General features: G+C 40.8%; 1 protein-coding gene and 1 pseudogene across 2 annotated transcripts in view; both read right to left on the reverse strand.

Annotated features, from left to right (window-relative positions):
- The window catches only part of RSRC1 (arginine and serine rich coiled-coil 1), a 201,656-nt gene that overhangs the window by 76,708 nt on the left and 103,109 nt on the right, over window positions 1–21,839 (reverse strand). For both annotated transcript variants that reach the window (XM_077348587.1, XM_077348586.1), the window contains exon 6: window positions 12,903–12,954. In XM_077348587.1, the coding sequence (XP_077204702.1) occupies window positions 12,903–12,954 (52 nt within the window). The remainder of the gene's footprint in view (window positions 1–12,902; window positions 12,955–21,839) is intronic.
- LOC143844101 (U6 spliceosomal RNA) lies at window positions 18,812–18,876 on the reverse strand (annotated as a pseudogene).

Raw genomic sequence — 21,839 nt, forward strand, 5'->3', positions numbered from 1 at the left:
TGTTTGGGCACTTGTCAGATCAAAATGAGCATGCTGTTCATGCCAATCACAGTGGGGTATAGTTCATATCTAGGCTGAGACAGCAAAGACCAATTTACTTTCAAGCTTTATTGAAGTTTTCCAGTTTAACTCGGTCTGGCTGAACACATCCCCCTGGGATGCATCAACTTTAGCTCCATCTACAGGAATGCATCTTGGAGTAAGTACAAATAACACACAGTAGGTTATTAACTTCATTATAATGTCGCCAGTAAATTAGACATAAAAATAATGCTGTGAGTTTTCTGCTTTCCATTCTTTTGCTCGACGAGATTACACATCTGCTTTCATTAGAAAGGGGGTAGTTAAACCTACCATAGTAATGTCAAAGTAAGAAAGTTTCTCTTGGTGCAAACTGAATTTGGAGACACCACCTCTCATTTTTAACAGCAACTGTTATTAAAGAATTTGTCTATGCAATGTGTAGAGAGCACAAGATGAAGAATATGAATGAAGTGAGGGGTTTTGGATATTTGGCAAAAATATATGTGCAATACAAAAGCTTCAGAAATACATTCTCACACATCAAAGAAATGGGTGGTATAGAAATCTAAATAAATAAATAAATATGTCTTTAAAAAGTAGAAATTATTTGTAAGATAAAGATTACTCCATTACAAGAACGAAGACAAGTGCTGAATGTCGACCAATAGGTATTTCTACTTATCCTTCAGTTTGGAACGTAGACATTAGCAGGTATGAGGTTAGGGGACTGAATTCAAGAAACAGGGAAAAAGATGGAGATGCTTTTTCTTTCCTGCCATATCACAACAGCAGTAAAATGGATAACTAGAGGTTGGGGGGGGGGGAGAGAGATTGCCCAGTCTTTCTGCTCCATCTTTCCAAAACTCCTGAAGCTATTACAAAGCTCCTTAAGCTAAAGGGAAGAAATTCACTCTGTACTGACTCAGGAGCACTTTTTATTATTACATCTTGAGCTCAGAAACAAGCTCAAGCACAATCTTTGCTGCAAATTATGTCATGGGCAAGCAGGGAAGAGCGCGTCAAAGGTTCCTCTAACTTCTCATACCTTGGCAAAAGAAGGGTTGTTCCTTCTAGCAGAAATGCTGTGTTTTTAATTGGCAGCCATGCCCTTGACTTTATTGGGAGCAAAAGGAATAAAAGCTTCCTTCTGAGGTTTAAGGCAAAAACATCTCAATCAAAGAAAATGGAATAATGGCCAGCAATGGTGCTTACAACTCTCCAGCTTGATTATACCACAATTATGTGTGCTTCTATGAGATTATGACTCAACCTTGACACATTTGTATATCCAGTCCCTTTACAAGAACAAATTAGCTTATGAACTTTATAATGTGTTGGGTTCATTATTACTCATGCCAGCAATGAAACCCTTGGTTTTGTCACACAAGGAAACCTCCACGTGAATGCTGAAGTCTCCCAACGCAATAGGCCTGGGAGTCTCCAACACCAAAGCAGAGACAACGTCCATTAGCTCGGGCAGAGCACCCACAGGTGAGCTAGGAAGACAATTTGCCAAGACACCCAACGTGCCTCCGGAATTCAATACAAGGAACATACAATCAAGATTAACAATAGTTTTCATTAAGGATCTACCATGCGTTTTGCCTCATGCATTGGCAGAAATCAAAGACAGAAACACTGTGCAGTGAGAGAGGCTGCATTCAAACCGCTCACTGTGCATAAGAATATCACATATGCAATTTTAAGTGGGTATAAGTGGATTATAATTATAAAAAATATTTTGACATCCCTGTGCAAGCACTGGGTCATGCCTGACCCTTGCGGTGACACCCTCTAGTGTTTTTATGGCAGACTCAATACGGGGTGGTTTGCCAGTGCCTTCCGCAGTCATTACAGTTTACCCCCCAGCAAGCTGGGTACTCATTTTACTGACTTCAGAAGGATGGAAGGCTGAGTCAACCTTGAGCCGGCTGTTGGGATTGAACTCCCAGCCTCATGGGCAGAGCTTCAGACTGCATGTCTGCTGCCTTACCACTCTGCACCACAAGAGGCTTCTTTTTTGACATCAGAGTTCTTTAAATTAAAACATCATCTAAATCAGGGGTCATCAACCCCTGGTCCCAGGCCACGGTACCGGGCCACCGGGCAGCCGTGTCTGCCACCACCACCCCACAGCGAGAAGGAAGGGAAGAGGCAAGCGCGGCCGCCGGCATGCCGGCGACACAAACATGCACGTGCTCAGTTGCCGCCCATGCGCGTTGCACCCCATGGTGGCAGAAACGCGCATGCGTGGCAACTGCGCGCATGTGCATTAGCGCCACCTGGTGGCGAAAACACACATGTGTGGCAACTGCGCGTGCACGTTTGCGCGCAGCTGCCGCGCATGTGCACAGCACCCGGGCCGTTGGATCTCCCCTCACCCCCGGAGGCGGTCCCTGACCTCAGAAAAGTTGGGGACCGCTGATCTAAATAGTCCTAATATTTTCAATACTAAACATTAGATGAGAAAATTTCAGTAAATGCCTTCAATTCCAAGGCATTCAATTCCAAGAACACTTCCAGGATGGCGGGCAGGGTGTGGTGGTGGTGGTGGGGGAGGGTTGCCAAGGAAAATATTATTTTCATGCTAAAGGGGGAAATTAGAATCCCTGCTGTTTTGTGTTCTTGTTCAAAAGTTTCAAAAACCAAAGCTCAGAAGAAGTTTTTTTTAATTAACACATTTATTTGTTCTATCTATCCTATAGTTTTAAACAAAGAATTTAGCCAATTTCACACTCAAACGAAACAATGAATATTATGCATGCTCAGGAGAAAGAGAGTACTACTAAACAGACTGAGCATTTCAAAATCCCTTTTAGAAGTTATAAAACTGTTGCCAAATATTTCCACAATCACTTCCTGGGAACATCAGAAATGATAGTTGATAAGAATCCAAGAATTTCTAGTCACTCCACGATTTAGGTGAGTGCTTTCTAATATGGCAGCACTCACATGTGAGTAGACCCCCTGAATTCACTGGGATTTACATCTAAGTAAATACTGCTTAGGGCTAGGCTGTATACCTTAAAACTACCATAGAGTAAATATAGAGAAATTATGAAACAAATATTAAATATCCAATTGTAAGTGATACAGACGTTTTCATTTAGAGTAGTAGTGGCAATTTCCTCTTTAAAAAAAATGAACACCATGCCTAGTGCTGTACATTAGCTCAGGAGCCAAAATGCTGTATAATTAATTTTCTTGGCAAAGTTTGCTGAAAACAAACAGATATAAATAACTTAAGGTAACTGCAAATTTGTCTTTGACTTAAGATCAATGGCAAGCATGCAAGATATTCAGCTGCACATAATTAGCACACATTTGCATCAGAATCATGTACACCATATGCTACAACATTAGCAAAATCCCACTAGTTATAATATAAGCATGAGGCACTTTCATTTGATGCGAGTGCGGAAAATTACCACGAGAACAGCAATCCTGAAAGCTTTAGGACTACTTAGGCAACCAGTAAAAAGTTTGTGGAATATTATTAATAATAACAACAACAACAAGCAGCTTTTCATTCTTGAACAACCTTTAATATTATCAAAATAAAATATGTGTACCTTCTGAACACTGAAGCCAAACAGTGTTAAGTAATATTTTGCTTCCGAACCATTGCCCTATCTACAGGACAGAGAGGCTGGAGTATTAGAACATCAGATTGTAAACCAAGTCAGACTTCTTTGGGGGAAGCCTGCCTTTTTATACAATACTTAAAATGTGCTTATGATGAAAGCATTCTGTGATGCATTATCTTAGGCACATAGCACAGCACCTCGTCTTTCACTTGTTGCAGCCTGCAAACCTGGTTGCCTGGTTGAGGCAATGGTGCATACTAGGGTTGTACGCAGCAGCGTCCGAATCGGTCATTCCAGGCCGACGCAACTAGCGCCGTGCCAAGGGGGAAAGGGGAGGCACAGGAAACTTGGCTCACACACGCAGGCGCCCACGCCTCCCCCACACACACACCCACGGCACGGTGCTGGCTGCGTTGGCCTGGAATGGCCGATTTGGACACACAACCCTTATGTTATTATGTAAACCGTCCTGAGCCCCCAGGGAGGGCGGTATATCAATATAATAATAAAATAAATAAATAAAATAAAACCCTAGTGCAGGGGTAGTCAAACTGCGGCCCTCCAGATGTCCGTGGACTACAATTCCCAGGAGCCCCTGCCAGCATTCACTGTCAGGGGCTCCTGGGAATTGTAGTCCACGGACATCTGGAGGGCCGCAGTTTGACTACCCCTGCCCTAGTGCATATAGAGCTACTATCATCAATGTACTTTGCAAGGTGCACAATAATGTTCAAATTTGACAGGATGCTTTTAAAAATTCTATTTCACTTATATTTTTTCAGTATATATCCTGTATTGTTCAAGACTGACAGTGTTAAAATGCTTCAACAGTGGGTTGGATTACAACTAAACTTTCTACAAATAGAAGTTTAAGTAAAATTTTTGTCAATTCTCCCTGCTGTAAATCCCTGGTTTGCTCTTCTTGCCATTTCTGAGAGTAGTCTGTCTCCCAGGAGCAACATTTGGGAGAAATCAATTGGCTACAGCTAAAGTGCCTGCCAATTGCATAAAATTTAGACCAGTACTTCTGGTTTGGTAAAATGAGTGGGAGAGAAGGATCATTCCTCCTAATCTCATTCATCTGAACTTCCAAAGTCCCATTCTGCATCCTCTCCTCTGCCTTGTCGACTTACATGTTATACTTCAAACCCAATTCTTCCCTCCCCGGTCATCCCCACTGTGAATTGAAGAGGAGTGCACCACTGGCAGGGGGGAGGCAGGGAGGGATCACAGATGACAGAGAGGGGATGAGAACTTGGGGGAATCAGGATGATAAAGAGGGGTGGACAAAGAAAGAGAAAGTTACATATGCCGCCCCAACTTGAAGCATGAGCATTGTTGAGAGTGGACAGACAGTCCTGACATGAAACGAAACCCAAAATGTCAGGCTGACAGGTGGCCCTGGTATACTCCAAATCTACACTCTTTTCTACCAGTGGTGGGAACAAGGTTTCTTATTACTTGTGTTACTTCTTAGGAGAGGCTTAAGAGTGCTAGAGATGAAATTATCCTGATGAGGAGGGCATTATTATTTTTGCATAGGGTGGATTGTGTTTAGCATAGGGTGGAATGTCAAGTTATACTTTCTCACAAAGAACTGGTCATTCAGGTTTTTAAAGGAGATCTATGGAGTCACAAGACAAGTCTCTGATTAAGGGGTTTCCAAAGGGTTGCTGCTTTGGTCAGCAGCAGAAGAGCTAGGTGGAAGTTTCTCACAGGGACCTGGCTGCCTCATCATGAGATGGCATTTTACTGCATTTAATAGGAATTTCATGGCTTCTTGGTTTGATCCAAGAAGGAGTCTGTATGTCTATACCAGCTTCATCATGGATCAGATCAGAAAGAATTAGGTTCCTGTTAAATACAGAGGCCCCTTTGAATATATAGGCCCCAGTAGTGCAAGAGATACTGGGGTACAGGGTACTCAATGCAAAGGGAAAACGAAGATTCTAGAACCAAAGAACTTATGGTGAGATAATTGGAAAAACAAATGATGGACATTGACTTGGATGGAGCTGTATCTTCTTTTCCTTTAGACTCATGTGCTAATCCCCTTTCTCTCCTCCACCTCCAGACACCCACTTCTTATTTTGAAGCCAGGAAATGGGCATACATGAAAACATACGTAGCATAATGGCTCTTGTTGCTAGTCTACATGTTTTCCTTGGCAATTTGGGCTACATGATCATACTACACTCATGGGCAAACATAGCGTGGATTTTACACATCTATACTGAACCAAACATGGAAAAGCAAGGACATAGTCTGACTACCAAATGTAGATTCATCAGTTCAGATCTATCATATCTCCAATAGCTAGTTATGGTTGTGAAAGTTAACAATGAAAAAATCTAACAAGAGAAGAATTGGTTTGAATTCTGGTGTTGGAGAAGGCTTCTGCGGGTTCCATGGACAGCAAAAATCACAAACAAGGAAATACTACAGCGCATAAAGTCTGATATATCACTGATAGGCAAAATTACGCATGTTCGACCCACTTACTTGGGGCATATCATGCGGTCCAGCTCATTGGAGAAAGCAATTATGCTAGGATTGGTCAGTTGAAAAAGGAAACTAGGCTGACAAAGAATGCAGTGGTTAAATACAACCAAAATGGACACCGGCCAGAACATTACAAAGCTAAAAGAAGTGATGCAAGTTCAGAAATTGTGGTGGCAGTTGTCTCATAGGATCGCCAAGAGTCAGACTCAACTGAATGGCTAACATCATCATCATCTTCATCATCATCATCATCATAATTCAAAACACAGATCAGCCTTTTTAGTAGCCAGCACTTAACTTATGCTTTATTTCCAAAAGGCAGCTTGTCAAAAAATGGAGAGTTAAAAAAACTATTATTTAACATGTGCATATTTCATTTTTGGCTGTTAACATGACACCCAATATGGTGCACAGCACATAAAACCAACAAATCAAGCCACACCAATAATAAAGCATTTAAAACTGTAAGGGGTATGAAGTATCTGAATTGATATATCTCTTCAATATATCATTTGAAGTCATGTTTAGGAATCTTTCAGGAATTTGTATTTGATTAATCGCCATCCTTTAACCTGCTGATTAAATTCCAATAAATTTGTGTATTATTTGTATTTCAACAGACATGCCAAGATCAGCTAGGCCAACAAACAACAAGCACCTTCTTAGCTGGCAAGGCTTACTTTTCTATTGCCCTTTTCTCTGTTATAATAACTACACTGGAACCAAAATTGTCCCAAGAATAAAGTGCAAATAAGATGCAATTTTAAAATTTTCATTTCTGTCAATACCAACCAATCAACTACATCTTTAGTTGATTAACATACTAAATAAAGTTAAGCTAAAGGTTTCCCGCTTAAAATAATATTTTCTCAGCTTCTTATTGGTTTTTTGTGTCCCCACACTTTTTAGACAGAAAAAGTCACATTTTAGAACACATAGTTTTCACTTGACCATATTCATCTTATTGGAAGGGGAAGGCCAGAATCCAAACAATCCTTTGCACATACCTAAAGTGCTTCACACAAGCATGGAGGCCTTGAGAATTTCTGCTCCCGGAAGCAGAATATTCACTGCAGTTCTAGAGGATTTCTGAAAGTTTTCAGGAGGATTTCGGGAACATTGGAGAAATACAGGGGGGAAGACCCTGTGGACATGTGGAATATCACACACAGTCCTTTGGGCACTGGACAATATCACACCTGTTTTTTGGAAACAGTGTACTGCCAGTTGCTCAAACCTTTCTGAATTACTTCCAAAATTACAGCTTCCGCATATGTATGTTATGCTAAATTAAAGTTGAATCACAATATGTAAATATAGGAAACTTCAAAGTAATAAAGTTATTATAAAAATCTAAAGGATTCCACATAATTTGTATTTAAATGCTGGCCATTTCCAATTTGTGCTGCTTTCCTGTTTGTTCCCACCTGCCCTACAAGTAACTTTGCACAGGCACTAAGAACTGGAAGAAAAAGGCCACTCTATTTAACTAGGCCATTCTCATTCAAGGAAAAAAAAATAAGCAAGAAATCTATCAAGTAATGAATGATCCTATTAGTTCCACCAGACTAAAATCATACAGTCAACGTATGTGGTCTTCCCAGCCACATCTGTCATGGACCATCTTGGAACTACAGATTGCAGACCACTTATTAGGTAAGACTGAAAAATGATGTGACATTCTTAAGAAATTTTCCATGAAAGAATGCATACAAGAAATGTCCTGCTATATTTGTAACGCCTACCAATAATGTACATGGATTTTTCTATCAAACTCAGTTGTAGGACTTTTAAAAAATTGTGATAAAGAATTAACAGGAACAAACTGGCTGCATAATCGCAAGATAATGAGTTAAACAGCCAAACACCCAGATTAACTGTCAAACAGCTCCATTAAATACAAAATGTTCATTATTCCTCTGTCAGTTTTCTACCACATATTGGTAATGTCATATTAACATCTCTGTTCTGAAGTCTGCTTTAAACTATCAACAATTCTGTCTTTAAAAAACAGTATTTTGCATGCTCTTTTAGAAACAGATTTGAAATGCAGATTCCACACACAGATCAGAAAACCATTTCAACTCAGGACCTTTGAACGCACACATCAATCAACTTTTGTAATTGTCTTTATAAGCAGAAAAAGAGAAACTTACCAGTGTAGCAGATTTTAGCTACGTTTTTGTATGAATAGTTGGCATTAATTATTCAGGAGCAGTCACATCTACTTAATTTTTTTAAACCAGATTTCTTACATTCAGTCAAGGCACGAATGAACCAAAAGATGTAAATACTTTCAATTTAATAAAAGATCGATACTATTTATCAAGGGTAGCTACACGATACTCTGATTATTTTCCCTTGAAAGTATTTGAGAGAAGCAGGATACATTTAATGTACAAGGAGGCATGAAACCTTTTACGGTTCTCTGTCATTCCATAATGAATTCTGAAAAAGAAATCACAGACACCCAAGTGGTTTGGCAACTGTAAGTGACAGAAGCGCTACTAAATCCTCTGTTTACACTAGGGATTAGCTGGGGAGATTTTGAGTAGCAAACTGAGCTGTCCATGGTCAAGGGAACCTGTTCCTTGTCAGCCCATAGGGCACAAGGACAAAACATGGTCCTGGTAGGAAGTGACCCATAAACATATTCCAGTGAAGGATTTATACAAAGCCAGTCTGCCTCAGAGAAACTCCATATGACCATTAACTGGGCTGCAAGGCCTGCCAGGAGGCCTAATTACAGGTCTACAGAGCCCAATAACAAAAGCTGAAGAGCTTTAGCCTAGGGATGATCTGCTTTATACTGACTTGAGAGAGTCCATATAGAGTGACAAAAAGAAAGCGGTTTAGCTTTAAAATTCTCCCAAGAGACGCAGCATTGTAACTAAGCCTGGATAGACCACATGCAACATACTTCAGATAGGCTTAAACATACCACCCTCTCAAAATTAACATTCAGCTACTGCCTGCTTAACATCTGCTCAAGCATGGCACATCACTGCGATATTTTTAGCCTATGCTAAAATGGCTTTCTTCTGACTAACTACTGAGAGGGATAAGTAAATAAAATCACTCAAATATAAATTTATAGCTGATAGTAATAATCCTTCTGGAGTGGCAGTTTTTATGAGCACAGAATTAGTTTCCTTAAACAACTCATTAGAAGTACTTAAGTGGCTTTAGTAAACGTATCCACAGTCTGTCATTAACGTGAAATCTATGACCAACGTTCAAGCAATATAAACTTAAGTCTATGTTACTCAAAGCATGGACTAGCAGCCCAGGTTTTTAAAAAAAGAATACTTTATGCAAATTTCATAATAACTAATCAAGTTTCTTAAAAATTCGAGAGGACTACCTGAAAGCACCATTTCTCTTGTTCCCTGCCCTGAGCCAACTGGGAAGGGCAGACAACAACAAAAACAACAATAATAATCACACCAGGAACATGCTGTGTTTCGAAACATACTACCTACAAACCTCACAAATATTAGTCTACACTATGAAAATTAAACTGAACTGGTTTCTGATGCTAAGATTCGTTTGCTGAACTCTCATATGAGGCTGCATACAGCCAGTGGTACCATACAGAACTCAGCACCCACCATTCTGACCACGGAATATAGACATGAATAACGTCTAAGAGAATTCTTGCTCATCGTAAAAATCGGAATGTAATCACAGAAATGTGATACCTAAGGATTGCATCTTGCTAATGCACCTACAGCACCTCAGTATTAAAGTGCTAAATAAAGAAAATTTACACTAAACAATTAAAATATTGTAAATATATTGCAATGGTTTGATTTAATTATGGAACAAAAAAGAAAATTCAGACTAGATATACCAAAAAACACATCATTTCCCACAAAAAACACCCATTTCCAAAGTTATTACAAAACATACATGAGTTTATTTTTTAATTATATTTATATACCGCCCTCGCCTGAGGCTCAGGGTGGTTTACATAGAATGCAGAACAATACAAGGAAATTAGTTTTTCCATAATGTATAGATAACCACAGCAGTAATAATATTAACATTAATAACTATAACAAAGGTGACTATAACAGGTCCAGGGGCAAAACACATGAATGGATTTCTGAGAGGGAAGGAGCAGGGGCCCTGTAGATGTTCCTGGTTTTGCTCAGCCTCAACCGAATGCCTGGTGGAAGAGCTCCTTTTTGAAGGCCATGCAGAACTGTTTTAGCACCGTCAGGGCCCTGATCTCCTCCAGGAGCTCATTCCACCAGGTAGGGGCCAGGACAGAGAAGGCTCTGGCCCTGGTTGAGGCCAGGTGGGCTTCTTTAGGGCCAGGGATCATTAGCCAATTGGTGGTGGCAGAGCATAAAGCTCTTTGAGAGGCATAGGCAGAGAGGCAATCCTTCGGGTACACTGGGCCCTGACCATGGTGTTGCTGTGAGGACTCTGGCAGCTGCATTTTGGACCAGCTGTAGTTTCTGGATCAAGGGTAAGGGCAGGCCTGCTTAGAGCGAGTTACAGAAGTCCAGTCTAGAGGTGACCGTCGCATGGATCACTCATTTACTATTTGATTCAAATATACAAATAATCCACAGATTGCCACTACATAAAGAAATCTTGAAGTTCCCAAAGACTCATGATGTTCATACCTGAGGCCCATTTACCTGATATACAGGTTTGTGGCAAACCACAGCTCATTTCTGCACCAAACTAGGAAACATGGCTTTGCAGTTGCCTCTCCCCTCCAAATCAGGATTCCAAACCGTGGCTTGTTCTGTTTTTAGAATCCTAGTCTGGAGTATAAAAGCAAACCACAGTTTGCCCCTTCATATGCAATTACACACGTAGGTTGGATCCTATGGAACAGATGCCCACACTCAATGGGAAGAGCAACTTTCTTTGCTTCCCCAGCTGCAGTGATGCTGCCTTATGTATTTTCCAGACACTTGGTCTATCAAGATCAGCATTGTTTATTCAGACTGTATGTAGCTCTCCAGGGTCTTGGGCAGATGTTTTTCACATCACTTATTGCCTGGATTTTTAGCTGGAGGTGCTGACAATTAAACCTGACCTTCTACATGCCAAGCAGCTCTGCCACTGAGCCACAGCCTGTCCCCATGACTCATGTGGCAGCTATATAACTCCCCCATGTTTCTCTTGGGGGTCCTCATCCAGCAATAACAGCATTACAGAGGGAATTTCCAACTGCTGCAGGGGACAGATAATTAGTGCTTCTGTGCACAGAACTGAGATGGGATCCAGCCACAAACTGAGAAGTAACAGCTTATCTTGCCATACATGAGGGGGGAAAGAGGATTCTAAAGGGAAGTAAAGTTCTATGATTTGCCACTGCTAAACACAACTTTTAATTGTACAATACCAATCCATATGCAGTGCATGAGCCTTTCCTTTTCAACATTTAAATGAAACAGGATTTCAGATTTTATGAATAACTAATGTATTTTCTAGTCCCATAATTCATTGATGAGCAATCTGGATCTCTAAGTGTAACTTCAAGTTTAAGTTTTTTTTTAAATTTAAGTGTCATAAAAACACCAATATGCCTTGAAATGTACAGGGTTCTGATCACAATGACATAAAACTCATAGTACCTTTAATACATTTTTCTAGGTGTTAAATTAAAAAATGAGGTGTGACAGCTCAGAGCAGTATAAACAAATTGTGCTTTTCAAGGTCTACACTGTCACATCTACTTTATAATTATATGCTTCAAGTACATATTAAAAGAATGGAAGAACAATGCATATGTTTGAAGCTTTGACATAAAATGATACCCTGGAAAATGTGGATATTTTCAGGCTACAGTAAGAAAAAGAGTACGAGTTAAACAAAAGCTTTCAAAAATACGTTTAAAACCATATAGCATATTTCATCATGAGATACATCACAGAAGATAAATCTGAATGCATAAATTTAAATCATAATTTGGATAAATGTTAAAACATACATTAAATAAAACAATGCTGTTTTTAAATACACAGAGATGCATGCAAATTCTACAGGACAGAGAAGGACACTAGAATATAAATGTATCGGGGTTTTTTTTACTTTGTTGCCCTTCTGACATTAAGATGTTCATGCTAAAACCCTACAGCTTGCCAGTGTTCTACTGTAAACTAGTTAATGCAAACACGTTATTTATACACTACCAAAACCACAAGAAGATGATTCAACAGCTACTCTGTGCTGACTTCAATTTCTTTATTTAAAGTGCAGCTCCGCTATCATTGTTATATTGTTGTCATAACAAGCATCAGGACAACATAGGGCTGCATTCTACAAGCTGCAAGCAGAAGTATGAATGACCGTGGGACCCTTCTCAACCTTTACTTTATACCCCTGCAACCCTTGAATCACTGCCCTGCCTCTCTGTCAATGCACTGAGGTGGGAAAGCAGAACAGACAGAAAGGTAGGGAGGGGTAACAAATATACAGAGCATGCTACTTTCCCCACCAAACACACTGGCTCACAGAGGCTTATAAAGGCCTGAGCAGCAGGCAACAAGCAACGGAAAACCTAGAATTAAGACAATGGCCACTTTTCCCTCTCACCATAATGAAAAAAGATTAGTTATCTGCTGAATGCCTGTCTGAAAATACCAGCTTTGATTTTTTTCTGAACAAAAACTAGCACAGAAACACATCACAATACAATTGCCCATACTTCAGTTGGCACCCAGCTTTTCACCACATTTCTTCTGTCAACAGAGAGAAAACAACAACTACCCTAAATAAATAAAATAAACTCTTCCTTCCACACCTTGATGTATCTTTACTTACCAGCAGCTTCGAGAACCAACTGTAATCTAGCTTTGGCCTGTTCAGCAGCAGACTAGAAATAAAGAGACAGATAAAATTAAAAAGACATTTCTTTGTCAGGTGATGGCTGAAATCAATGCTTGGGTGAGTTACACATTCTAACACACACCTCTGAGAGCTGTTAAATATTACATTTGCTATATAGTTCTATGTCATGATCTGGACAACCCAGACTAGCCTGGTCTCGTCAGATTTCAGGAGTTAAGCAGGGACAGCTTTGGCCAGTATTTAGATGGCAGACCACCAAAGAAAACTTGGATTGCAACAAATGTCTCTTCCTTTGAAAGTCCCACAGCTTGACAGCAATACACACACATACATATTTGTTCTTAATGTATTGACTGATTGATTGACTGATTTTATGATTTGTAGTAAGACTTCTGCAAGCAAGCTCGGGCAGTTAACAACATATTCTGGGGTTCTTGGTCAAAACCTTATTTTTATTTTGGTCTGGGGTTTGGGAGGCATTTTGGTTGAAAATCTTATTTCACAAAACATGATACACAGAGAAATCAATTATAGTATATACATGTTTATGTAAGAAGAATCCATGAAGAAAATGATCACACCACTCAGACCTTTTAGGGATACCATGAAGCAGAGAACAATGAAGAAAAGGGTCCTAGGTAAGGGAATCCATTCTTAATTTGCATTTAATCCAGTTAAAAACCATACAAATTTAAAATTGCCCGTAGGCTAGTACTGGGAGCTGTTCAAACAGCATCATAAGAGAGACGCTCACAAAAGCTAGACAAAGGCTCAAAACATACCAGGTGGCAAGAGTATGACCTATATTAAATGGAAATGTCGTCATTGTGCCATTCTTATCAATATTACTCATCCACAAAAGTGCTGAATATGTAAGCAGAATGCTGGAAATACAGAACAGAAATTGCCTCCATATAGCATTGCAATGGAAAAATTCCAAATCAGGTGCCTGTTCAAGCAAACCAAATATTAGTTAAGTGGATCAAAATTGCTTTTGTGAACTGGGAGGATCACTGGACATGACTTTTGTCACTTAAGTCCTTCTTTCACTTTTGTGATATAAACAAAATCTGTGCCAATGATGCATAAAATCTTTCCAGATATATAGAATTATAACAGGGCAAGGCAATAAAAGTTTGTCAGAGATTCTACTCAAAGAATCATCAGACAGGCTTCACATTTATGACGGGATTTCAATATTTCAGTGCTTAACACACCCTTCATTATCTCTGGCTGTTTTGCTACTATTCCAACAGTTATGGCATTAGATTATTAGTACTATAAACAGTTTACTTAGTATTGATATACTATGAAGTCAAGTGTGGACCACATCACAAACCAGGCCCAGTCAGCCCAAAGGGATCCAATAAAATTAACTCTATAATTTTTATAGCAGTTGATATATTTCTTTTTGGTATGTGTGTGTTTTCACAACTGGCTCCAAGAGTACACCAACACTGAGCAGGGTAGGGGGCAGGGGAAAGAACAAGGTTGTACTTACCTGTAACAGTTGGTTACAGGTACAGATGACTGCTCTATTGTCATCTGTACAGGCACACATGGGACTGTGGTTTTGCAGGCCTGCCATGGAGAAGAGCTATCGAGTTTTAAAATGATGTTTTTAGGCCCCAGGAGTGCTCCCCTCCTCTCACAGAGGAGGCTTTCCTGCCCAAAAATCACATGATATGGAAGGGACGAGAGTATTCCTCCCTCATTTCTCTATCTGCCGCTTTGGGAAGTATAAAAACAATAAGCATAAGCCCACAGTGGGGAAAGGACAGAGGAATGTGTGCCTGAACAGAAGACCATTCAATGAGCAACAGTTAAGTGCAACCTTGCTTTCATGGCTTCTGTGCAGCCCCACATGGGAGAATAGCAAGATCACTCACCATGGAGGAGACTTATACAGCAGAAAAATAGAATTACCCTAGGAGTTACTTGGACACCACTCAGGGGGGGGGGGGAAACATGTTTGGTTTTAATACTATCCCATCCTGATGAAATCCTAGAAAAGGAGGGACATAGGATAAGGTACAAGTTTCCCCACCCTTCAAGCAAAATTAGTAGCCATTCAAAAAGGCTGTACTGTGTGAAAGAAAAAGACAGACCGTAATCTGTCCTGATTCAAACAGTATATGCATTAATATATACTGAAGGAAGGCAAATACTCCACTGAATAATCAGTTAATAAGCCACAAATCCTTTCAGAATTCCTTGGCCTCATCAGAAGCAAAGACAGATGAACCTCTAACATGTATGTGCTGACAAATTCAGGTGTGTAGCGATGTTGGTCTGAAGTATCAGAACAAAATTTGAGTCCAATCCAACAAAGTTTTATTCTAGGTGTGAGCTTTTGTGTGTATGTACACTTCCTCAGATGATGATACTGGAATATTCAGAATGCAAAAATAAGGAGAGAGTAAGTTAGTAAACAGCACCATGAAGGTATCAAACAATGTGCAGCATAATAACAATGTTTATCACAGTCAAATGATGCCTTGCCAGAATAACAGAGTTCATCAGTCCTTTGAGTTCAAGTGCCATTTGCAAAAACATAAGGGAAATTAAAATGTTAAGATCAGGGATTAATGGCAGATGCTAAACAGGGAAAGCATCAAAAATGCACTTTAGAAGGTGAGTTGTTAATGTACTGCCCCTGAATGGTTGAAGATATTTGAACATCTGTCGGCCATCACAAAAAAATGGGACCCAACCAACATTCCCTAGTCCTGGTCTAGAAATGTATCCCAAAAATGCCAGCTATGGGAGAGTTTGTGCTTGCCAGCAACACCCTCAAAAGCATAAATATTAGACCCTAGCCAGGAGTAGCAGACAAACCATTAGTTGGAATTGCCTGACCATTAGGTGATGATGGAAGTCTCTATGCAGGGATTTTGGTTCTGCGATGAACCTGCATTTTGGCATATCCCCCAGTAGTGGGAACCACACTCTATTTGGCCAATAGGATGCTTTGGAAATGCAGTGAGCACTGTCTGTTTGGAATCTGCAAATACTGTGTCTAGGAACCCTATAGAGTAGCAATCCCCAACCTGTGGGCCGCGGACTACATGTGGTCCTTCGACTAATTGGAGGTGGGCCCCGAAGGACGCCTTCTCCCCAACCCGGTCCTTTACAACACACTTCGGGTGTCATTGTCTCCCATCACTCCCAGTTGGAGCTGTTCAAACAGGGCCTATCTCATTGCAGAGAAACAAGCTCAGGGTTCCCATTGATTTGTCATTTTCATGAGTTAAAATTTCCATGAAAATAAAATGTTCCTTATGTTCATTGTTGTGGTATGTCTGTATCTTATTTTGAAGGGATGTTTAAACATTACCATAGCGATCAGAGAGCGTTAGGGCAGTGGTTGAGAGTAGAGGAGTAAACTACCCCCCCCCCACCAGGCCTCAGTAAAAGGCATTGAGTGGTCCCCGGTGAGTGGTCCCCGGCGTTGAGTGATAAAAAGGTTGGGGACCACTGCTATAGAGTAGTGGTCCCCAACCTTTATCAGGTTGGGGACCGGCGGCAGCAGGGAGGGCGATTGTCCGGCCGCACATGCCGCGCATGTGCGGCTGAGAATGCGCGGCCAAAAACGCACATGCACGGCACATGTGTGCATGCGCAAAAGTGCCACGTATGCACGTTTTTGGGCGTGAATGGCACATGCGCGCGTGCGTGACCCTGCTTCCCTTTCCCCCCCTCTCACAGTAAGAAGCTTGCCAGGTTGCAAGCTTGCGGCCTGGGAAGTTTCTTACTGGGGGTGGGGTGGGGAGAGGAGGCCACGGCCCAGTACCAGGGCCTTCGCGGCCCGGCACCGGGCTGCGGCCCGGTGTTTGGGGACCACCGCTACAGAGGGATTGAAGGAATCCAATCCATTGAAAATTGAAAGGGTCCCCAATAGTTTATGATTGGGAATCTGCTGATTCCCCAGAGTACAACCTGCATTGCTTCCTGCAGTGAATGACACAATGTACAGTGCTTCTCACAGCAAAAAGGGAACTAAGTTTGGAGTGTTCAGTAATGACACTTGTATGCGACTGAGATCCATGTATAATATCCCAATTTAGTTGAGGAGGCCAGCACCATGCATATTGTGGTTCCCTGTCAAGTACACAGCAGAGACATGAAACAATGTGCCATATTGTATAGAACCCAAGATTTGTGGCTTCATGACAAAACCTCAAGGAAACTGTGTCCACCATGGCCATTTGTCTTTTGCTATGGAGTCATCTGTGGGCAAAAAGGACCTGCTATTTTTGAATCATGCGTACAAAAGAATCAAAGGCCTGTTTAATAGCCCTGAGCTTTGACAGTCTTATTTATAGTCTAAATCAGGGGTAGTCAAACTGCAGCCCTTTGGATGTCCATGGACTACATTCGTTCGCTGGCAGGGGCTCATGGGAATTATAGTCCATGAACATCTGGAGGGCCGCAGTTTGACTACCCCTGGTCTAAATTCATGTCCTGACCAGGTACCCTGTTTGACAATATTAGCGTTACATGTTCCTCAGCCATATAGCAAGGCATCAATAAGGATCTCAAAATCATGAGGGACAACAGAGAGGTATCTCACAAGGTTGTTCTGAGAAGAAAGTGGAGGTTCATTATGTCAGTCACCAAATGGGGTTCCCTTGAGGATTCTATTTCTTTCCTTTTTAAAAAGAATCTGTTTTCCAAGGTGATAACCTCAGCAGTCCTTTCAATGGAAAACGTTGCAAAATTGGGGTGGAATCTTTATAGACCCATGAATTCCATACTTCAAAAGGGGATGAGCAAAGATTACTCATAGATGATAAAGAAGCACAACCTGGACAGTATGCCTATGGTGTACTAAAGACTTGATTCAAAATGTGACAGGGAACCTGCCTGAGCATCCAGCAACTGTGCTATCAAAGGAAAATTTCAGTTGTCCATACTCTGATATACAAATGCAAGTATTTAAGACTTGCATGACAATCTTCCATAGCTTATCACAAAACTGAAAGGCGAAAAAACTAGCTACTTAAAAAACAAAGTTCCGTCAAAAATTATAATTTGTTGCATTCTGTAAATGATAATTCATTTCTACATCTAAGAATCAAAATTTTAAAGATGGGTATACATTTTGCAAGAATATACTGTTATTAGAGAGTTGAGTTTACAGTCAGACTGCCTGCATGATGGAGTACACCAAGTCCTTTCGGATAATGTTTCAAGTCTCCAAAAAAGAAATGTATGTCAATCTTTTTTTTTTAAGTCTCACAGAGAGCAAGCAAATGGTAGAGAGAATGCAAGCTTTTATCTAACCTTTCTCCATATCCGAGAGAGTGCAGACAAAAATTCTCTTACAAGATATTCCTGAACAATACAAGTGCTTCCTCCTCTCAGGGGACAAAGAGATGCTAAACCCTACTGAGTTGCTTTTGTAAAGAAAAAGAAGAAAGGCTGAACTAACACAGGTGTGAGAGGCAGGGCAGGATAGAATCTTTCCTCACAAGTAGGACTTGCAGATCTACTTTCAAGCAAGAACACCAGCCTATTGCTTGAAATGATGGGCCAGGGCAGCAGTCAGCCTTCAGAACTGGTCTAGTAAGAAAAAGGAAAAATGCTCTCCTGGTTGCTGGTGTTAAATTAAGAATACAACTGCCATGACTTGCAATTGAACAATGTGAACTTCTATTTGGGAGGAAGGGCTCCAGTTTGGTGACTCGGATATCAGAGTGAAGGCTTTTTGTCAAGGGACAGACTTGCTAGTAAGCACTTTAACATATGCCAAATAACAACCTAGGATGCCTAACTATGAACAGATATACCGGTACACTGAAAATTCTTAGCACAAAGACCCTATCTGTACCTGCAACTCCCGACAGCCCAATACCAGAGGATGTGAGAAAAATGTATAGTGCGCAGGGGCCATGCTAATCTTCTCTGCATCATTCCAATTTTAGTATATGTGCTGCCGAAGCAATGCCAATGTCACCTTTATTACGGCTGGATTTTTATCTTCAGTTTTTAAACTTAAACTGCTTGATGTATCCTGACTATCTCTGTTCATTTTGCTAATCTCCTTTATGCCAATAAAGGTATTGTGTGTGCGTGTATAGTGCACCTATCGGAAGCAATGGGCTAGAGCAGTGGTCCCCAACCCCCGGTCTGGAGACCAGTACCGGTCCATGGATCAGTTGGTACCGAGCCGTGGCTCCTCCTCATCCTCCTCCCCAGCTGCTGCCTCGGGGGCTACCCTACCACTCTGCCGCCGGATCACCTTTCGTGCTCTCCAGCGGCCACCATGGCTGGGGCTCCCCCTTGGCATGGCACTGCGCAGCTGCTGCTGGCAATGCCCCCCAGTGGGTGGTGGGAAGTCAGGGGCACCAGCAGGAAAGCAAGTAGAGCAGGGGCTCAGGCGGCGGCGATGGTGACATCCCTCGGCAAAAGACTACCCCCACCTGGGCCTTAGTAAAATTATCAAGCGTTGACCGGTCCCTGGTGATAAAAAGGTTGGGGACCACTGAGGTACAAGACATTCCAAGTCACAGGGATTATAGTCATCCATGATACAGTTTTCCTGCGCAGGCTGAGACCATACAATAACATTACACTCCAGGAGATGAAGTTATAATGATATTAGTGTCTTCTGATAAGTTGACTAGGCCACAACACAATTTTAATTTGAAAAGATATTTTTTATCATTCCTGTTTTTATAATGCTGTTAACCTTTCCTGAGACATCTAAATAACTTAGCTTACAAATTTAAATAAATGAAAAAAAATCAATAACTATCCACAAGATATAAGATTGTTGTTGTTGTTGTTAGGTGCGAAGTCGTGTCCGACCCATCACAACCCCATGGAGTCGCAATGATATAAGATTATGAAATGAATAAAGTATTTCAAAAGTAACACACTTTATATAACTGCTCTAAAGTGACTGTGCAGAAAGTACTGTGGCACAAGAACTAAAAACAATGTGGTTGTTCTAATTAAAAAGAAGAAACTATTAAGAAAAACGTATTTAGCTGGCATAATTTTATAAATAGTTTTTGACATACAAGTTTATGAAGGAGGTGAAGAACAAATCTGCTTTGCGTTATAGTATGACTAATTATTTATGTTACGATTAATATTGTGCAATTAGATTTAGGGGTATTAACTGTCAAAGAAAAGTAATTATGAAGAATAAGCTAAAGATTCTGTGATTCATTAGAGTTTTATTCTTGTTAACTTACTAGAAATTAATTATGTTGAATAGAAACTGTAATAAGCAAAAGTATGATTGCCTTGTTTTGCAACATCATTTAAAACAAAGCATGACACTTCAATACAGCAGGGCATGACAGTGGGGCACAGCATAATTTCATTTCTCTCAGCTATCAGAATATATGTGCCAGGCAAACAACCACTGGCGATGAAAACATGCACATCATGAATGTCATCATATTTCTGACTGTACAAATAATTTCGTGAATTAAACTGCAGGGGATGAAAGAGGGTCTTCATACTTGAGAGGAGTAATGAACTTCTGGTACTCTGTAATGTGCCTTGAGTCTTACTGAAAAAGGCAGGCTTAAATGAAGTAAATAAACAAGGTCTTCTGGGGTCTAGGGTTCAACCTGCTAAAACACATCCACTGAAACCGACATATAAACAGTGATGACACTCTTTTGCTGCTGCTTCTGATCTACAACCATCAGTTCCAGCCTCCTACACAGTATTTCACCAAAGATGTGCAGGTCTAGGATGTACGACACATGAACCTGGGGATTAAATGGTTGTGGTACACATTATAGAGAGATGTTTGTGCCTAGTCTTCGCATCTTCAAGAAGGTTTTTTAATTATTTGCAGGTTTTATACACACACACACACATCCATACTTTTTAAAAGTAGACTTTTAATCTTTTCATTTTTTGGCTCCTTGTAAGCCTTAAACAAGAGCCTCTTGTGGTGCAGAGTGGTAAGGCAGCGACATGCTATCTGAAGCTCGGCACATGAGACTGGGAGTTCAATCCCAGCAGCCGGCTCAAGGTTGACTCAGCCTTCCATCCTTCCGAGGTCGGTAAAATGAGTACCCAGCTTGCTGCTGGGGGGTAAACGGTAATGACAGGGGAAGGCACTGGCAAACCACCCCGTATTGAGTCTGCCATGAAAACGCTAGAGGGCATCACCCCAAGGGTCAGACATGACCCGGTGCTTGCACAGGGGATACCTTTACCTTTAAGCCTTAAACAGGTAGAAATCAAGAAATCCATCAAGAATTTTTGCTGCTCTTCTATTGACCAGCAGCACCATTTTCAACCTTTGAGGGACTGCAGGGGGGGGGGTGATTTGAAATTCTAGGCAAGTACTAGGCAAGTAAGTTCTGTACATTTCAATCATTATTAATTCAACCATACTCCTTTGTTATCTAACACAATGATATCTGAGAAATCTATATGTATTTTTAGTTTTGCACACAGGGACCAGCTTAGTGAGGAGTAGTCACTGGTGAGAAAGGAAGTGCTTAGCGCATGGCTTTTCAAGATCTGCGCTATGATTTGGATACATTATCATTAGATACATTCTGTGAGTTAAACTGCTTGTATGTGTAGGAACATATTTTAGGTTGGACATCTGGTTCCTTGACCCATCAATCTTGCAAATAATTTAGCACTTCCTTCCTGAATACTTTGTGAACACCTCCAAATAATCTACATATCATTGAGATAGTCTCAGATGGCTATAGTTCAGGTAGTCTGAGAGGGCTCATTGATTTTTACTTATAGTGATCAGGATATTAGAATGCTGGATGAGAAGAAAAGAAGGCTGGACAGGATACTGTATCTTCCAAGACCAATGCTGATATTATTGCACCTGGGTTTCTGGCCCACTAGTGTTCCCATTCCCTGTTGTTTTGACCTGTTTTAAGAGGGTTTGGCAACTAATAGTAAGTGACA

The sequence above is a fragment of the Paroedura picta genome, chromosome 8 (assembly GCF_049243985.1).
Source record: "Paroedura picta isolate Pp20150507F chromosome 8, Ppicta_v3.0, whole genome shotgun sequence".
In the NCBI taxonomy this organism is placed as follows: Eukaryota; Metazoa; Chordata; class Lepidosauria; order Squamata; family Gekkonidae; genus Paroedura; species Paroedura picta.